At 41.3% G+C, this 20,018-nt stretch overlaps 1 protein-coding gene across 3 annotated transcripts in view; it reads right to left on the bottom strand.

The window, feature by feature from the left end:
- Positions 1-3,435: 3,435 nt before the first annotated feature.
- Positions 3,436-20,018, bottom strand: part of LOC109985386 (E3 ubiquitin-protein ligase SH3RF3) — a 106,635-nt gene continuing 90,052 nt past the window's right edge. For all 3 annotated transcript variants that reach the window (XM_065961817.1, XM_020635695.3, XM_065961816.1), the window contains 3 exons: positions 17,797-18,122; positions 9,538-9,911; positions 3,436-7,262 (listed from right to left, as the gene is read on the bottom strand). In XM_065961817.1, the coding sequence (XP_065817889.1) occupies positions 7,094-7,262; positions 9,538-9,911; positions 17,797-18,122 (869 nt within the window). In that variant the 3' untranslated portion in view covers positions 3,436-7,093. The remainder of the gene's footprint in view (positions 7,263-9,537; positions 9,912-17,796; positions 18,123-20,018) is intronic.

Here is a 20,018-nt window from a genome sequence, read left to right as displayed (position 1 = left end):
TTTTTAAAATATTTTTTACAAGTTTTGGAGAGGAAGTGAAATGTGCTACAGTATGTCTGAGGTGTAAGACCCCACCATGACGTTTTATGTTCAAAGCGGTAGTGAGGCTGAGAGTCTAGACACTGATGGTGGTGGGTGATGAAAGATGCAGGATGGGATGATGGAGTGGGGGGCTTCTGGGGAACTCAATACGAACACTAATGAGATGGACTGAAGGTGACGGGTGGAGGAGGGTTGCAAACTGACTGAGCAGAGAGAAGAGCAGATTTTAAGTTTGGTAGCAGCAGGATGATTGGTTAATAGAGGTCATGGTCAAATGTGGTTGTTTAATACTTAAAAGTAACAGTAACCACTTCAGCTGATCCAAAAACAGATCAGTAGAGTAGAGAGAACTTATGTTGAGCTTCATTTTATAAAGCAGAAAAAGAGTCATAATGTAAATACTGCCTGATACTACATTCTAATGCTGCAAGTAGTATAATAGTAAATAATATTGTAATGCAGCTTTTCTCCATTGTTCAGACACATAATGCACAATTATGAAGTATAAAGTAGCTTAAAACTAAGACACACTCGGTTAAATTGCTGAGGAACTTGTTTAACTAAATGTATTTAGTTGGACCTCAACCACTGAAATGCAAATATGCAGTATCACACCTAGAAAGATACCTATACATGTGATTGTTATTCTTCTGGTTTGATTCAGATAGGTCAACATTTTTGTTTCACACAATCATATAAACATTTAGTTTGCGAAACATTTACATGAACCACAAAGACAATACCAAACCAGTTTCCTGTGAGTGGATATGAAGACAAAGAAAAGAATCAACTGTAATAATCAGCATATGGCCACATGTAGAGGAACAAATGTAGGACATCATCAGGATTGGGTTTTATCTAACATAATGTTGATCTGTCTTCTGCTCAAGCCTTGTGAGTAAGGTCACGCTCAGAGGTCAGGGTGATCACTCAGGTCTGTGATTGTATCAGTTCACTCATGCTGCACAAAGCCTCTCTATCTAAAGCATCTGACCTGGTTAACAGGTAGGATTTACCTTCTTATAATAATAATAATACATTTTATTTATAAAGCGCTTTTCAGAAACTCAAAGACACTACATTTGTACAGTGTCTTCTGATATGACCTCATGAGGGGGTGCTTTGTTTGATTTTTTTTTTTTTTTTAAAGGTATTTTTGGGGCATTTTTGTCTTTCTTAGAGTTGACAGCTGTAAAGGGATAGACTATGCCGGGAGAGGAGGGTGGGGGACGACATTCAGCTGAGGGCTAGTGTAGGATTTGAACCCACAGCTGCTGCGATGAGGACTATAGCCTCTTTACATGGTGCGCCTAACATAACTACCAGGCTATCAGTGCGTCCATTTTTTCTTTCACATAGACATCAGATTTTTTGGGAAATATCAGCCGTTATTCACAATGAACCACAATTTTAATGGTTCTAGTTTTGAAAGACCTGCACACCTCCTAACCTGATTCCTCTGTTCCCCTGTGATTCATTATAAGAGTAATGTCCACTGTGGAGAGCTCTACTTTTATTTTGCTTTTTTTATCAGAAGGTAAGAGGATAGAGGATGATTACAAGCTTCTCTTTTGCTTTAGAAAAAAAAATGTTGGGAAACAGAAGCAGCTTACCATCACCTGGCTGAATCAGAACACACACACACACACACACACACACACACACACACACACACACACACACACACACACACACACACACACACACACACACACACACACACACACACACACACACACACACACAGGGACCGCCCTGTTCTGATGGTAGAGGTGTTATCCCCTGCAGTGTCTTACCCCCTGGCTCTGTTGCCCTTGATATGACTCAGAGCGGGCACACAGACAGGCAGACAGACAGGTAAGACAGACAGGTTTGGCGTAAAGTAGAGGAATGCTGATCGATTCCCTGCAGGATCCTGCAGCACCTCGCTGGCAGGTTGGGAAGAGGACGCCCCGAGGAGAACTATTTCACCAACTGTGCAGAAAGTGTGTGTGAATGTGTGTGTGAATGTGTGTGTGTGTGAATGTGTGTGTGAGAATGTGTGTGTGAATGTGTGTGTGTGTGTGTGTGTGTGTGTGTGTGTGTGTGTGTGTGTGTGTGTGTGTGTGTGTGTGTGTGTGTGTGTGTGTGTGTGTGTGTGTGTGTGTGAACAAACACCTTTAGCTACTCTGGGTGGTTCAGCATCTGGGCGGGAAGTGTTTTCTTTCAGCTTTGCTGCCGGAGGTGATCCTTATCTGTGCACAGCAGAAATCGGAAAAGTCTAAATTTTGCTGCCTGCCTCCTGCTCGCCTAAAATATAACAGCCCCAGTTTGTGTGTTTGTGGAGGTTTTCTGTGAGCCTACATCCAAGATAGCTGTCAAAATCTATTTGCTCACACACACACACACACACACTCACACGCACACACACACACACACACACACACACACACACACACACACACACGCACACACACACACGCACACACAGAACAGACAGTCACATACACATACCCTTGTCACCTTTTGCGAGTCACTCTAAATGCAAATGGAGATGATCATCAGAGACAGGCCGGCTGCTGGAGAGATGGGGTTGTCATTTAAGAGGAGTGCCGACGATGCTCTGAAATTACCAATTACACAAATCGTCCACACCGGTGTTGGTTTAGAAACACAAGAAAGACAAAAGAGAAAGAGGAGGACGTGGGGAGAAGATGAGGGGAGCCATGAAAAGAGCGTTATTTCTTAACGTTCTCTACCGACATGTGTGACGATAAAGACCGTAAAACGCTCTGTCAGACATCTGAACCCATGAGTGGCGCTCACGAGGCCTCATCAGCTCATAATGAGCACATTGTGAGTGCACGTAATTATGATTAGAGCAGGATATAATATGATTCTCTGGATGAATCCTCCAAAGGGTTGTAAAATCCGAATGGGCCGCACAGGTAATGCTTCTGCGTTGCATCGGAGTAAACAAGTGTGAATCGTTCCCGTCACTCTCCGTGCCATCAGAACGCTGCAGGCAGACGATAACAAGACAAAAGGGAAAATTTGTTTTAAAACAAAGGCATTTATTGCGAAAAATGCACTTGACATGAAAAAAAAACAATCAAATCAGCCACGGGTCATCAGTACAAGACGATGTATAATGATCACATGGTAGAGAGTGCTGGGTGTGTCCAGCGCAGAGCATGACTTCAATGGCACAAAAGGCCTATAAATATTCTGCACAATATAGAATTATATATATACTTTCTTCTCTTTCTCTCCCATTGTACCGCTTTATTCGCTCAGTCGTGATGAGGCATGAGTGTTCACGCCGCACCAAACTTTAGTCATCAAGTTATTCATGTGAAGAGCTACATACAGAGGCCCCCCCCTCCCCTCACACACACACATACATATTCAAACACACAAGTATCCATAGGAACAAATATGGCCGACATCTAATTCAAGATGGCAGGGTGAGAGCTTCCTGGAGGGACAAAAAAAAAGCCATGGAGGAAAGCAGTTTGATATTAAATTCAGTGAAACATTGTATGTATCGTCTACTGATGGGTTTGATGTTTTATGTGCATGTCCAGTCCAATTTACTGCTGCTGCCGCTGCTGGTGGCTTGTTTACATTTTTCAAGCTGTCACCATGACTTCTCAAGTGTTTTCTGTTTTTTTTTTTTTTTTTTTAACATCCAGGAAGCTGAGACCAAAGATAAGCTTACATCACGTAAATAAACACAAACGCCATGGAAAACATTAAGCAAAACTTGCACTTCAAGATATTTGTTTTCGTAAAGTGACCACCGTGCAGTGGTTTTTGTTCCTGATGTTTCGACTGTTGTAAACTCTGCTCCTCCTCACAGCATCGACCTCGTTCAAATAATATTAAGACCATTTTAATCTGATGATCTCTGACGGAAAAAACAAGGACTTGTGCTTACATTTCTCGACTCAGAAGAAATGAGAGTCCTCTGTTCAGTACACACAGACACAGAGAAACTGTGCTCAGCGCCTGTGCAAAGCTGTTCTGGGATCTGCTGGGTTTTTTTTTTGTCATCGAGTCCAACAGAACAGAGTTGACAGAAAAACAACCAGCAGGCTCATTGTACGGATACAAAGACACAGAGGAGATACAGATGGATTGCTCTGCCTGATGTATATATACTTCCGGGTGTGTGTGTGTGTGTGTGTGTGTGTGTGTGTGTGTGCTGGCATTTGGAGGCACACAAGTTTGACTGACAGGTTTGAAGACCAATGCAAATATTGTTTTTGGACTTCATCCTCTATTGGGGAGATTTTCATGGTTAATATTGGCTGTGCTAAAACACTTGTCATTCTGTATTACAGGATGTATTTAATGTGAAAAAAAAAAAATCACTCCAGCTGCAGAAGAGCCATGATTCCATTATTCTATCTCATTAAGGATCAGTTTTGTCTCACACTTTTAAACTTGTGTTTGATGTCTTATTTACAATCGCTAGTGGATTTTGACCTGCTGGAGAAAAGGAAACAAAAAAAAAAAATGCACAGGATTACCGATACTGCACTGCAATCAGCATGAAGATGATTTCAGAGCAAGATGCTAGTGATTTTGTGTGTGTGTCTACATTGATTCTTGTTTCCTCAAGGAATCTAATAGCTGGGGAAAAACAAGTGAAAATTGATGTTGAGGTCTGATAAATAAAGAGATTGCATGTTAAATGTTGGGTCTCAAACATCTGTCGTGTAAAGACTTGATTATGAAAGAAGAGAAGCTGCATTTTCTCTCATTACTTCTGTCATGTGCTTGTCTCTGCAAGTCGCTGGAGAGTTGACATCTGCATGTTTATTATTCAGTCACACCGTAAGAGAATAAGATATACGTTTTAAAAAGGTTGTGGCATTTTGTTGTCTCTGTAAAATTCTTTGTTTGTTCCACGTGAGACTACAAAGACATTTTGTATTTGTCTACACTGAAATCTGTTGTTTTTTGTGTCTTTCAATATATTGTTTGTGCTGTTTACCTAGGAGACTGTGCCAATGACAGACTCTCAGCTGGTTAGGACATAATCATATTTATATTCTCATTTGTGTCCTCGGCCAATAAGGGAGCCTCACCTGTGTGCACATGGCCGGTGTTGTTTGTGCTTGACTGCCGGCTCAGCAGCAGGAGAGGAAAAAAAAAACATTTGAACAACCATTAAAGTCCTGCTGGCCTCGACCTCTCTGACACACACACACACACACACACACACACACACACACACACACACACACACACACACACACACACACACACACACACACACACACACACACACACACACACACACTCATATTTAAACACAGTGTGTCTCTGAGTTTCACTGTGCTTCTATCTCTAGAAAGAAGGATTAAAAAGGTAGATGGTTGTGGGTGGATGTAAACTAGACAAGCCTGGATCCACACGCAGGATGTAGAGATTCACAAAGCAGACTGACGGTAACACGCATTGAAGCCGTACAAAAATACTCAAGAAAGGTTGGTAAAGATCAGGGGAGAAGTTGTCAAAAGGTTGGCAGTTGTGTGATGAACAATTTGTGTCTCTGCCTTCTGACCTTTCGACTGTACATGTATCCATGCACATTGAATCTGCACACATTCAGGGACATAATATTGCTGCAGTTGGAGTTCAGAAAAGGCTGTTCACGAGGAATTACTGCTAGCAATATTTATGAACAGTATGTGTGTTTTTTTTCCAATAGGAAAATTCAACTGCATTGGTAACTTCATTTTTTTTTTTGCTGAGGACTTTAGGATTCATCAACCTACCAGAGAGGTTTTGTGCCTGCTGCTTTAAAGAAAGAAAAACATGCCTGAAACAGAAACATCCGACTATTAGCAATAGAAATCCCCTTTTGAGAAATAAATAATGATGTAAAATACTGTATAAGTAGATATATTGGCAGGTTGTATCAAATATTACCAAGTGCATTCTTTGTCTGTAAAATCTGACAGAGAATAAAAAAAAAAAACTTTGTCAATACAAATCAGTTGTTTCAAGAGTTTTGGCATGATTTTCTGTTTCTTCCTACATTCAGAAGGCCAGTTAATTCAGTCCCCTCCCGCTCTGTGGGTCTATAAAGGACAACTTTAAGTTAAAAAATTGTTGTATAAATTTTTAGTAAGATATATATAAATAGAAATATTAATCACCTAATTGAATTAGCTTTGAAACCAAAGGCTGGGGAAAAGCTTCACAGCATGACTAGTTTGGGACAACACAAACATCTATTTCGACATATAAAAAAAAAACATCAGAATGCTACATGCACTGTTATTAACACATACTGGGTTAAGAAAGACATGTGCTTGTTGTCACAAACTAGACACATAGATGTGCTTAAAAACAATCCTGGAACCTAACACTTCCAGCAGCACCTGCTCAAAAAATCTTCACGTTTCAAACTAAGAAAGCACTCAAATCCAGGTTCTGAGGTCTCAGTGGAAAGCACAGTTAATGCTTTTTTTTGTGTGAGTAGTTGCTGGTGGAGTATGCCAAGGAGGAGAGCTGGGAGGCAGGTTTGTCCTTCTGTGCTCTTTGAGCCTTCAGTAGTCAACATCACAGGTCATACCAACGAGTCTGGTGAAGCCCCTCTGACCCAAAAGCTGCTTCCTGCATGGCTGGTTGAAGCCAGGGCTGACTTTCCCACATGGTTGTAGGTGTGTGTTTATGTGTGTGCGAGGTTGCTGGACCGATAATGGTTTCAGAAGACAGGAGATTTTTGTACTTTTTTTCCCCCCATACTTTAAATTCCAGTGTTGCTTAACAGACTGTTCAAAGAATTAACTTATAACATATTTAAAATATTTGATATTTGATATTTAAAAATGATGTGAAGTATCTAGTTAAAACAACTTTTTAAATCATCTAAGGAATATAATTGTGGGAAACCATTGCCGGTCCATTCTTTGTGTATGTAGCTGTGAGGCTTGTGTGTGTGTGTGTGTGTGTGTGTGTGTGTGTGTGTGTGTGTGTGTGTGTGTGTGTGTGTGTGTATGTGTGTGTATTTAGTGTCAGGATCAGTGTGTGCTCTTCTTGAACTTTTCCCAGTTCAGAAGCTCTCAACAAAGCTGCTGGGAAACAGGCCCGTCTGTCCTGTCCTCTGCAGGGTGCCTTTGTACCAGCCGTCTTCTCTCTTCTTATGGACAAACACGACGTCCCCCTCCCGCAGCTCGATCTCCGCCTCACTCTGGGGCGGGTAGGGCACCACCACACGATACCTGCCACATGCAGAGACAGTTAAAACACATAAGCAGTAAGCTTGTGCAGGTTTCAGTTAAGAGTTTTATTCACACCATTTTTATTCTCAGTACTTTCCCCGACTTTGATTTGAAGTGTTCGCTCAGCCTGCATCGCCTACAGCGATTCAAAATGTCACTTTCTCTTCTCTGAATGCTTTTTGTCAAACCTTGAGGAAGTTGTTGAAAGTCATTAAATGTTTCACATTTGAAGTAACAGGTAATGTGAACATTCATTCTGAACACATTGTAGACTGCTTTCATTTTCCTCTTTTCCTCTCTCTCTCTCTCTCTCTCTCTCTCTCTCTCTCTCTCTCTCTCTCTCTCTCTCTCTTCTGTCTCTGGCTTCCACTTTTTCTCTCCCCAACACACAGGTTGAGCAGTTTGCATTGGTTTGGTTTGATAACCAGTGTTCCCAGTAGATCAGCATGCTGCTGCTGAAACTATAAATGCATCCAGTAAATGCTTTCAATGTCATTTTGACTGTGATTGTGTTCCCGTGTTCCTGATTTTTAAAATATTTATTCTGAATGTTTGTGTCATTCTACCAACCATTTAAATTCATCACTTTGTCATTTAAAGATCAGTGGAGTTTGTGAGAATTGGACAGTATCATAAAAAAACATATTCTTGAGTATAGATGCTCAATAGACTACTGCTTTAAATAATAGGGGTTTGCTCTTGCATGCGAACAAACACATAAAATCAATCAATCAAACAATTGTTAGAAGAGATCGGGTCTTGACTTTATTCATTTCTGTTTTTTTAACTGTGGCTGTTAGTGAGGGAATTTTTATCAGATATTTGGCCAATCTGGAAATAAATTCCTTACCAAGAAATTTCTTCACAAATGTGTTCATAAAGGTGAGTTATAACACATGTAAAATGATTTAAATCCATCCAGTAGAAACAAATCTGTGTGAGCTGCTCAAAGTTGGGCAACCTGGAACCTTATTGGTGAAAAATTGAGAATGTTAACCTCTGCCTAAGGTAACTTGTGAGGGGTCAAACTAGGGTTTTTTCAGGATTCTGACTCCATTGCAACCTCTTTTTTTGCTCTCCAGGCTACGAGTAACAAAAGTGAAACCATCACCTTCCTGTCCACTCATAAATCAACATTCATCCAAAATAACCTAAGTATGATTGTATGAAATTAATTATTACATTTATGAAAGATATACATATACATAATGTTTTAAGCATACAGATGTACAACTTACTGCACAAAGCATTCTTAAGTGAATGAAATATGTTGAATAAAACTTAATCTGGCTAAAAATGTCTCTTACATGACCTGCGTCCCTCTACGATCATCGTTCATTTTCATGAACGGTCGGACGCGCGACACTCTGTGTTTACTGTTGCGACCGCAAGGAAATGTGGGACGGCATATCTCATCTCCTTTGGTAAAGGATGGTCCAGTGTATCCTATGCTAAAGAAGGTTATAAAGGAAGCATTGACGCACCTTTCCTTAGCTTTTAGAGAACGGCTCTTATCATGGCCGCCACTTAAATGCTTCTCTTTTACTCAGTTAGGAACCTTCCTCAGACAAAAAGACAATTCTAGCGCACCCCAGGGAAGTGAACTAAAGGAAGTCAGGTAGGTGACTATTATAAGTAATCTTGTATAAGCTGTAGGACTGAGTGGACATACAAAATGTGATAAACAGGTGCGTTACTTTGGATAAAAGCGTTTGCTAAATGAATTGTGTAGTTGTAGAATTGTCTGTGTGAATTTTTATTCATCGGGAGCAGCAGACACCTACTGTACATTGTTGTACTTACAGTGTGTGAAAACTTACACTTATGGGATTTTTTTACACATCACTTTCGTTTTCGTTTTGAGACATTTGACAATGTGGAGCAGTATCATTTTCTAAGTTAGTATTTGAGCTATTGAAATTAACAAATAAAGCTACTTTTAAATGTACATGTATAAGTGGGCGTGGCTGTTTTTCACTAAGGAGTTGGTTTTGTGCAAAACAAATGTTAACAAAGGATTCAGAATCCTGAAAAAAACCCTAGTTTGACCCCTCACAAGTTACATAAGGCAGAGGTTAACAATTTCAATTTTTCACCAATAAGGTTCCAGGTACCCCGACTTTGAGCAGCTCTCACAGATTTTCCTACAGGAGTTGAATTTAAATCTTTTCATATAAGACACCTTTATGAACACATTTGTGAGGACATTTTTTGCTAAGGAATTGATGCAACATGTGTCTTATTTCTGTCTGTGTGGTTGAGTGTGTGTGCCCACCGCTCTCTGGACAGGGGTTTTGGTTCAGGCCGGAGGACCATCAAAGGTTTGCAGGCGCGTGTTGGTGGAGGGGACAAGGGGAAGTTGGTGTCCAGAGACCCGGACTTCCGGTGCAGTGGCTCCAGCCCGATGGCCCCTCCCATCTCGCTCTCAATTGGACAGGAGCCTGCTCGCCCATGGGCCGCCATGGGACAGGAACCTGAGCGGGCATGGTGGTGATGGTGGTGAGGATGGTGGGCAGGGTCGGTGGCCGCAGGGCAGTGACCGATCAGTGAGGGGTCGTGGGTTGGCGGGGAGGAGGGAGGTGATCGAGGTTTCTTTTTTGCTGCCGCCCCCGACAGGAGCTTCAATAAACCGGCTGCTTTTCTCTCTTTCTGAAGACGGACGGGGGAGGGGGAGAGGGTAGGGAGAAAGGTGAAAGAAGTAAAGGGAAGAAGATGATAAGGTCAGAGAGGGGGAGGAACAAGACGACAAATACCAGAGATGCTGGTGAGATATAAATATGGGTTTCATAAGGTCTATCTTGAAAGTGACAACATAGTAATAAAAAGGTCTGTAAACAGTCTCAGAATATGGCATTTTCCTTCTCTATACAGAGAACACAAGAGCATGAATAAACTCCCTGCACGTTCATCAAAAACAATTTAAGAAAAAAACACAAAATCATTTTCCTGTTGACTCTGAATATCACACAGAAAGACACATGGAATAAAACAAGTAATAGAAATATTATAGCAGAAAGTACAACAAGGTGAAAGTAAGAACACCTTGTTGTAAAGGGAAAGAAAACATCCTCAGGAATACGTCTTCACTTTTCTAGCACCCCATGTTAGGAGGACTGTTAGCCTCCATACATGGGGCAGATGTGGCTTGTAAGAGGGGATATAAGGGTACATATATATGTGTCTAGAGTTGGTCTCCTGCAGCTACATGACCAATGTGTCCATGGGCAAGACACTTAACCACATGTTGCTCCCACTGCTTCGTCTGTGGTGTATGAATGTGTATGAATGGGATTAGTTACCTCTGATGGTCACTTTTCATAGCAGCCTCTGCCATCAGTGTGTGAATGGGCGTGACCTGCGGTGTAAAAGCGCTTTGAGTAGTAAAGACAAGCTCAATCCCATTTACCATTTAACATTCAACCCCTTCTCGATAAGTTTTGAGGGACATCAGGGAGTTGTCTACTGCACATTGAATCTGATTTAGTCCTTCTGAAGTAATAGTTCAAATGCCTTTACCCTTCCTCAAAATAAATTAGACAATAAGATTCATACCACTCTCATGTCTGCAGCCAAGTGCAGAACTGGAGCTAGTAGATGGTTAGTTTAGATTTGAAACATGCTGTTGTCATATGTGCTATTGAGCGGAACAAGCAGTTCAAAGTCAGTCATGAGTCATCACATATAATTAAATAAAAAAAGGAAGCTGGCATCTTGATTCTTCTCCTGTCTGTCCTTCGATCACAGCTCAGAAAGGAGGAAAGAACGGGGATGTGAACAGTAATTACTCAAAGATCTCAGAGAAGAATGGATAACAGAGGGTTTATAGTGTGAATGGCTGCTCGTCACAATGTGCCGAGTGGTTAGTAACGATCCTTCAAACTGAATACACCTGCAGTCACTGTGATGGCCATTGAAATAGACTATTGATTCCAGTGAGAGTGTTTCTAAATGCCACGTGTAAGGCCACATTCACAGATTTTTGATTCGAAGTTTATAACACAAGCGCTGCACAATGCCTCCCATTCAGTCGGACTCTATGTGACTCCAGGAGGACAAAACAGCTTTGTGTTGTCTGCTGCTTGGCATGATTGTACAGTCATGAAGACATGGATCAATACTGAGCATGCCTGAGCATAATTACATTTTTATTTTTTTTTTGTGGGTGCATGAAGCCTCCATATCGGCTCCGTCTCTGCCTGAGCCATCTGTTTCTGTGATACGTGGGCTGCTGGATGAAACATTGGATTTCTTAAACATTCATTTGCCATTAAAACACTGTCTTTGCACGGCTATGACGGACAGTTGTCATAGCAACAGCATGGGGTTGCATACATGGAAGTTAAAAAAAAAAAAAAAAAAAAAAAATTCTGAATGCACCCATTTCTGTTAAATAAGGACTAAAAAGAGAAAGGAAACGAGAAGGAAAAGAAGATGCTTCTAAAAAAAATAAAGGTAGTGTACGAATGCAAAGGATCAGAGAGAGGGGCAGGTGACATCAGAATGAATAGAGACCCGGCTAAACTCTGACCACGTCATTTATCGAGAGTTATCAAATAAACGTAGAAATTAAACCTTTTGCTTCTGAGAGATGTATAAAAAAGAAGCTGATTTAAAACTGAAATGTGTAACTTTATAATGATAAAACTGCAGCTAACATGGCAGATAGCAACCAGAGCATATGCATTACCAGCAACAAATGTAAAAATCTAAACAGATTTGAATATGTGTATAAGGTGCCTCCTTAACAAACCACAGAGTCACATGTTTATCGTCTTCACCTGAACCTCTAATCTTCTTTGTGAATCACAGTTGCAGTGCAAGACTTACGACCTTTAAAGAGTGAATCAAGGATGCGTTTAATTGAAAGTTAATGACTTCTTTTCTGTGTTGTTTTTTTAGAGCTATCTTTATCTCTTTGTGCCTGACCTCCCTTTTACCTCAGTTCCTTTTTCATACCCTGTCCTCCTCCTCCACCTCCTCTCCTCCAGCTAAGCATTTTCTATGCTTCTATTCATCTTTGTCGTCCTCTCCATCTTCTTCTCCCTCTTCAAATATCTGTTATTAAATGTGCCACAGAACATATGTGATGCACTGAATATTGTACAGCACCTTAACAATGTCAGAACCAACACTGAGTTTATCTTGGAATAATCATGACATTAAAATCCTTTAGACTGTATTTTTTAAATCTCAGATATACCTATTTCTTTATCACTTGTTTTTTCTGCTGACAGCCGGTGCTGCTGACTCGCTCCTGCGGTAGGTAGGTAGACCCGGCTGTCACACCAAATATGCAAGCCTTTGCAGATGGCTCGGTAATACTGCCGACTACAGCACCAGGGTTGGAGTAAACCCGCCTGTGCTCCGCGACTGCTTTAAGAAGCAGAAGTTGTCAGAAAACATGGGGCTGATCAAAGAAATGATCTGTCAGGGGAACATGCAGACCTCGGGAGAAACACAACACTGCAGGAAGTTTTCTCACAGAGGAGGCCCAGTACAACTTGGATCACGCTCTGGAACCAGCAAAGTTTAGATGTATCAATTAATAGAAAAAAAAAAGGATGAAAAGCGAACACTATAAGAGATAGATAAAGTTAAGGTGAAAAAAAACTTGTAAAATGTAACCATTTTCTGACTTAAAGTAAAAACATGTCTTTTGGCTATTTGACAGACTACAACAGGAAATGGAATGTTTTACACAACAACACTTTAACAATCATTTTCATCATCGTCACGTCGACCATTGAAGAGTGACATAAAGCTGTTGCAATTTCTGATAAAAAAAAATCCAACAATTCAAATAAGGACACGAAACAATACATGGCCCTGATGAACCTTGTTAGCATACATGTCACACAGTGCAGGAAAAAAAAGTGCTTACAAAGCAAGACGCTGCATAAACACACTGACTCAGCAGACACGGTATATAGAAAACAAACAGCTTTAATTGCTCTTGCACTCTAAATACCAGTTCTTTGGAGATATATGCATCGCCCAGGAAACCGGTTCTTCATCATTTCTCACAGGATGTAAGAAGGTGCAGACCTTTTTGTTAAAGCGTTTGCCCAAAAAACATAAATCATGTTTACCTGAATCTAATAATGCTTTGGCACTGAAACACACACACACGCACACACACACTTCAAATGTTCCGCTGCGTCTCGTTCTGCCATGCAAATAAAGCTTTTTGGAATTTTAATCATGCTGAACGAGGAGAAGATGGAGAGCAAAACAAAGATGAATAGAAGGGTAGAAAATGGAAGGACGGAGAAGAGGGGGAAAGAGGAGGAAGGGAAAGGGTATGAAAAGGGAGAGAGGTAAAAGGGAGGGCAGACACAATGAGACAAGGATGGAGAATAATATTATGTGTGGGGACAGAGAGAGCACAAGGATAGAGAAGACAGAGGGAAGGATGGAGGTGGGACTGAAAGCGGCAGAAAAAGTGAATTATCACTCCCTCTCTTCTTTCATCTGCAGGCTTAAAGGCTTAATCTGCCTCCTGCGAGTGTGTGTGTGTGTGTGTGTGTGTGTGTGTGTGTGTGTGTGTGTGTGTGCGCGCCTTTATACAATCCAGTGTGCTGTTTTTGTTCCAACCACAAGATGGCACCGTACACTAATTTTTTCATCTGTAAAAAGGACTTTACTTCTGACTTAACACTAGTGGAATGCCTTGCTCTGCAGCCAACGGCAGGATCCAGATAATGAACTGAACCTGTCAAGTTTTGCTTCTCCATCTCTGTTCAAATACAAACTGCTCACTTTAGAAACATATTTTCTTTTGTGTGGATATGTTAAAATGTTTTATCATCCATACACAAGAAATTGCTTGGATGTACAAATTAAAATCACATCTCAGAATAATTAGTGCCAAGGATAAGTTGAGGATAAAAGCAGGTGTTGAACTTCAGAGTGAGTGCATGGGTATTTAAATTCTGGGGTATTGAGAGGAAAGATGTTCAGGACACCAGGTTCTGTGCACCCACCAAGGTAATTACTCTCATTAACTCACCCACGCTCAGAACTCTTTGGATGCTTTTAAGGTAAATGATGTGAAAAAAAAACAGAAGAAGTAAAAAGTGAGAAAAATCTGAGAATGAAAAACTGACAAATCCTGGTTCAGTTCAGTCAGTGTACTTTCAAGCAATTCAATGAAAAAATGAAAACCTTAAAAGTCTATAACCTTAAAAACAAAATTCCATAGAGTAAAGCAAAAGCGCAATATCAGGTCTATGTTGAGCTCCATGCCTCTTACTAAACCATTATACGGTTTACAGACCGACTGAAATTCTGCAAGCATTTCTGACAGCCGTTTAGTTGGCAGTTGCTCTGCCTTGCATAGTTCCTTGAAGCAGTCTAAAAACACATCTCATTGTCCAACATGATATGTGTCCACAATACTGACAGTGTGACAGTGTGTCGAACAGAGATTACCCGAAATGTGTCTGCACGACAGTTATGATAGCTGCTTCATCACTTCCTCTGTTAAGACTGAGGCTCCTGCTCCGCCAAGCTACAACTCACACAGATGTGATGTGAATAGACCCATAGCTTTTTTTTCTTTTTTTCTTCAAGGACTCAAATGATGAAACTGCTTTTTGGGACTGGGTCTGACAGTTGTTGGGACCTCCTTGCCCCCTCTTCCGTTACTAGAAGCCCAGGCCTTGTCCCAGCAGCAGAAGCCAGGCTCTCGGCTAGACGGAGCTCCCCCAACCTACAGCGAGGTTGATCTGGCACTACCACCACCCGACGTCCCTGACGCTCAGCCACCACCATCCGACTGTGTCGTCCCCACAACAACCACCGCCGTCCTCATTCATGCACGGCCTGCTCCGACCTCCACCTCAGCAGCAAGGAAGTGTAGACAACAGGAACACGAGGAATACAAAGGAGAAATCCTGCCTGCAAATTATACCCATTTTGAAGCGCGTCTTGAGATAACATTTGTTATGAATTGGTGCTATACAAATGGAGTTGAAACCCTGTGATCACATAAAAGCTTCTAAAGATTAACAGCAGCATTAAGATAATGAATGGATGCTACAAATACATCCAAATCCAGATAAAAAAAGCAGCTTATTTAGGGCTGAGCAAGGCAGTCTGATACATACAATGTATAGACAGATGACAAAAATCATTCTAAAACAAAGTAGAACCATTGTTTAAGAATCAACTTAAATAAAGTTGTTTACCTTATTTGGGAGCAGAGACACAAAACGAATGACCTCGCACAAGAGTAATGTCACTGTGTTATTCCAACTTTCACGAGATATATTCACTATGTGAGTCATCTTAAATATGAGTTTAAGCTATCTTTTAGAGTGTGATGATGTAAACAAGGCTGCTGCCTGCTGTTCCATAGTCAATGAGCTGTTTGTCAGCTAGCCATAGATTAGCTGTCCCAGACAGTGGAGCCAACAGTGAAACAAATGGAGCTGAGACAGATGCGAGCTTTCCGTGCCATCCTTCACTGTCAGTGCAGGCTGATTTTAACATCCACAGCTTTAACATCCCGGATCCCACAGCATACAGGATGGAGCTCAGCACTAGAGCCAGCAGCATGTACAAGTGACATAAACTGAGGTTGAAGAGGACTACTAGCAAAACACATGAGGCAAATACAAATACAGAGAGGCACACACACATACACGCACACACAAACGCACGCACGCACGCACGCGCGCACGCACACACACACACAAACGCACGAACGCACGCACGCACACACACACTCACACACACACAAACATACAGCTTATTGCACCTTTGTAAGTTATGTTAAATCTAGAGGACAAAGCTCCTTTTTTTTGCCAGATGTAGTTTTAAACTTATCAAATATATAAAGTGAGTTTTCTTTACAGGATGATCGATACTTCAGGAATCAAACATCTGCCTGGAACATATTTTCATCATCAATGATGGACACATTTAAAATGACTGTTTATCAGTAAGTCAATTGATGGATTATTGTCGGAAAAAAAGTGAGATAATTCATTAATATATTATCTAACTTTTTATAAAAGATTCTTTTTTAGTCCCTTTGCCTTTATTATAGGACAAGAGACAGGAAATCCAGGGAAGAGAGAGTGGGGATGACATGCACTGAATGGTTGCAGGCCGGGAGTGGAGCCGGCAGCCAATGTGTCGAGGACTTTGCCTGTGTGATGCCTGCTCTATGGACTGAGCTAAACCAGCATCACTGTTGATCTAAAAGTTTTAAAGAAACAGTTCACAAAAATCTAATTCTCTGGTAGTGTTGTGGTACTCAAGAGTAGACTAAGACCACTTGTGGAGGTCTCAGACTCAGAATTAAACACATATTTGGTTTAGTCTCAGTCTTAGATGAAGGGGACTCAGGATTTAGAACAGAACAGAATAGAACTTTGATGTTCCACAATGTGGAGAATCATGCAAGTACAGCACGACCCGTCAAGACCACAACTGATTTACATGTCCACATCCTAACAGTGATTAGAAGGAAAATGTCCCTCTCTAAATGCAGCAAATATATTATATTCATTTATGGTACATTGTGATTTTTTTTTCCTCTGTAACAGCCTTAACCCTCCAGGGTTGGCTGGAGAGGACACCAGAAGAGGCTTTGTGTATCGGTATGTTTGGGACCAAAGATGTCAGTAAAACCGTCAGTGATAAGTTTAGTTGTTCACAATTAATTAAGTTTTAAGAATTAAACACCTGCTGTGAAAGGTCACTTCATATGTTCCTCTTTGTAAAACTATAAATGTGTCTTATGGTGGTTTGAAAACACAACAGTGAAATGGTCAGACTTTGTTTGTTGCTGATATGTTGATTTAAAAGCAAACTTAAATTAAAACAGAGAAAACTCTTTTATTTTGTTCACACTCATGATGATTTCTTATTCACATAATGATCTTGGATTTGACTCGATCTCGACCCCTTTATGTCTTATTCTTGTCTTGGTCTTGGCACACTGTGCTATCAGTCATGACCTGGTCTCTGGTATTGAGGTCTTGACTATAACACTGGTACATTTTATTGACTAAAGGAATAAATCAATGTTGAAAATTATTATCAACCAAAGTCAGAAGGGTGTGCATTCTTTTAATGGCATTTATTGGCTGTTTAGTTGTCTTATCTGTATTGATATGTACACATCATTGATGTCATATGTGTTAATGACATGTCAGACTTCCCCCACAAACACAGCACTTACAACATGTTGCACTTGTCAGTATTCAAAGACTTACTCTGTGATCATATATTTCATTGTCTGGAACAAGTTTTCCCTCAGTCTGTCTAGTCTTGTTGTACTCAGGCAAGTGATATCCTATAATCCCCTCTAAATTAAATATGAAGTTACTGTATTCAGCTCTTCATTATGCATATGGAGAAAACAATAAAAGTTGCATAATAGCAGGAGATCCAATTATTCTTTGGTAGAAAAGTGTCGGCTGCAGCGGAGAGCTGTTTCTACAGCACACTTTTGGAGTATTTTTGTAGAATGCTGTTGCATATATTTACACAAGCCAAGAATATCCACGAGAATGAGGCTTACCTTCTCTGCTTTTGGCGCGAGGGCGCCCTGGTTGGGGGCGTGGGAGGGACCCGGCGAAGGCGACTGCAGGGGACTGGCTGGATCCCCGTTGAGGAGCACCGCTGACACGTTAGGAGGCGTGAGGCAGGAGAGTGGGGAGGAGAGAGGGAGGAGGGGCCGCGAGGCAGGGGAGGAGAGGGGTGAGGGCCCCAAGCTGGGTCCTGGAGAGACCATTGAGAGTGGGCGACCTGATTGGCCCGAGCAGCGCGAAGGGGAGGAGCTCTGAGGACGCAGGGGGGAGATGGCTGACGTGGGGCGCTCTGGGCTTCCAGCAGGAGGACTGTGGACTGAAAAAAACACAAACACATGTGTGTGTTACTAAAACTGTGAGAGCAGTGTAGCCATCAGTCACAGTGTCCCCTGAGGGAGCATGGCAATATTTAGGAAATCTAACTCAAACAGCCAACCAGCCAACTTTGTACCAATGTCATACCCTCTCTGATATACTGGAAAGCAAAATGCAGTTTTTATCAGTTGTGTAAAAGAGTGGTGTTGAGGAATCTTCTATTCAACTCATTTGCACATTGTTGTCCGACTAAAACAAAAATAGGAACCAAAGAACTCCCCAGTCCCCTGTAGACCAAAAACACTGGTTCAAAAGTCCTGAGTTCGGAGCACTTTTCCCAGCCTTTCATCCGTATGAGGACATTTGAAGCTCATGAGGATTAAAGTACACAAAAATACACACCCACACTTACACAATGCACTCATGTAAACACACACAGACACACAGGGTTGCTAGCCACCTGCTCTTCTCCACTGCAGTACTTAGGCAAAAACCCATTGAGAGCAGCGCTGGTCATGTGAGGAAACCACTAAACGCCTAAACTATGCACATATTTTACTTTGTAATGGAGACCAGATGTATGTCTGTTGTGTGTATCTGTGTGTGTGTGTGTGTGTGTGTGTTTGTGTGTGTGTGTGAGAGAGAGAGAGACAGAGAGAAAGAAAGACAGAGGGAGAGAGAGAGAGGGCGAGAGAGTAACAAAAAAGGAAAGAGTTGGAGAGAGAGGCATAAAGCTCTGTCATTACGCCTCCATAAAACAAAAAGCACAGTGATGTCATTCAGCTGTGCGATTGGGAGCGAGTGTGTTCCCTTCTGTGTATATGTACGTGGGAGAGCACAATCATGTCTGCGTGTGTGTTTGAGTGTTATTCTTGGCAGTGTTCTCACAGTGTGTACTCTACAGCCTCCCTTAAGAAACCTTCACCATTATTTTCTCACAAGGAGAAAGAAAAAGTGCAAAGGGAAAGATGGAGAGGGGTTCTAGAGAGATGAATAGACTCTGAGTGCAGAACAAGGCTGATATAATCTAGACCTTGCAACGACACAAGTGTGCATGTGTGTGTGTGTGTGTGTGTATGTGTGTGTTGGTGAGAGTTGTGTAGAAGAAGTGTTTGCATGGTAGGCAGAAGCACTACCTCTGAGTGAACAGCGCTCTTAGAGCTTTAATGTATGTATGTTAATTATCCTCCTGTGACTTACAGTATATTCTTGTAACAACTGTGCATTAGTGGCTATTTCCAGGGATGATTCTGAAGGCTCATATAGTGCAGAGGGGAAGAACAGAGTGTATGAGAAGAATACATCAGACCTCTCGCTTCCTTCTGTTGGATTTGCGCTCTGTTTTGTTTGTGTTTTGTCCCAACAGTCCAAAGACAAGCAGCAGGTGAGAACCATCCTGGGGGCCTAAATGGATTTAACAAGCTGACAATATAATTGCAAAGTCCCAGTCTGCGATGCATGTCATCCTCTATTATCATCTCTCCTTTCACTGACTATCAGCTCCGTACCGAGTCTCCTACCTTTAAAAGGCAAAGAGCATGAAATGAGTTAGCTAGCTAGTTTCTTTTCATAAAACATAGAAAACAGTTAAAATATGAAGCAAAATCAAATGATATAAGAAAGCATAAACTACTTAAAATAAACTGTTTAATCACAGATATTGAGATTTGAAAAAGTGAATGGATTTAAACTTTACATTAGCTTTAGATATAGCTACATATTACCAAGCATCTATACTAGGCAGGATACAATAAATGTGGACAAACTGCAATTTGAACCCCTAGTTGATAAGAGTATTTATGGGCTGTTGCATATTTTGGTGAAACTGCTGCCTTAAGCTGTTTGATTCCATTAGGCTCCGACCTAATCACTCCTCGCAGTTTTAATTTCCATGCAG

The sequence above is a fragment of the Labrus bergylta genome, chromosome 13, assembly GCF_963930695.1.
Source record: "Labrus bergylta chromosome 13, fLabBer1.1, whole genome shotgun sequence".
Classification (NCBI taxonomy): Eukaryota; Metazoa; Chordata; class Actinopteri; order Labriformes; family Labridae; genus Labrus; species Labrus bergylta.
The sequence above is the reverse complement of the archived record's forward strand: the minus strand, read 5'-3'. Positions and strand labels throughout refer to the sequence as shown.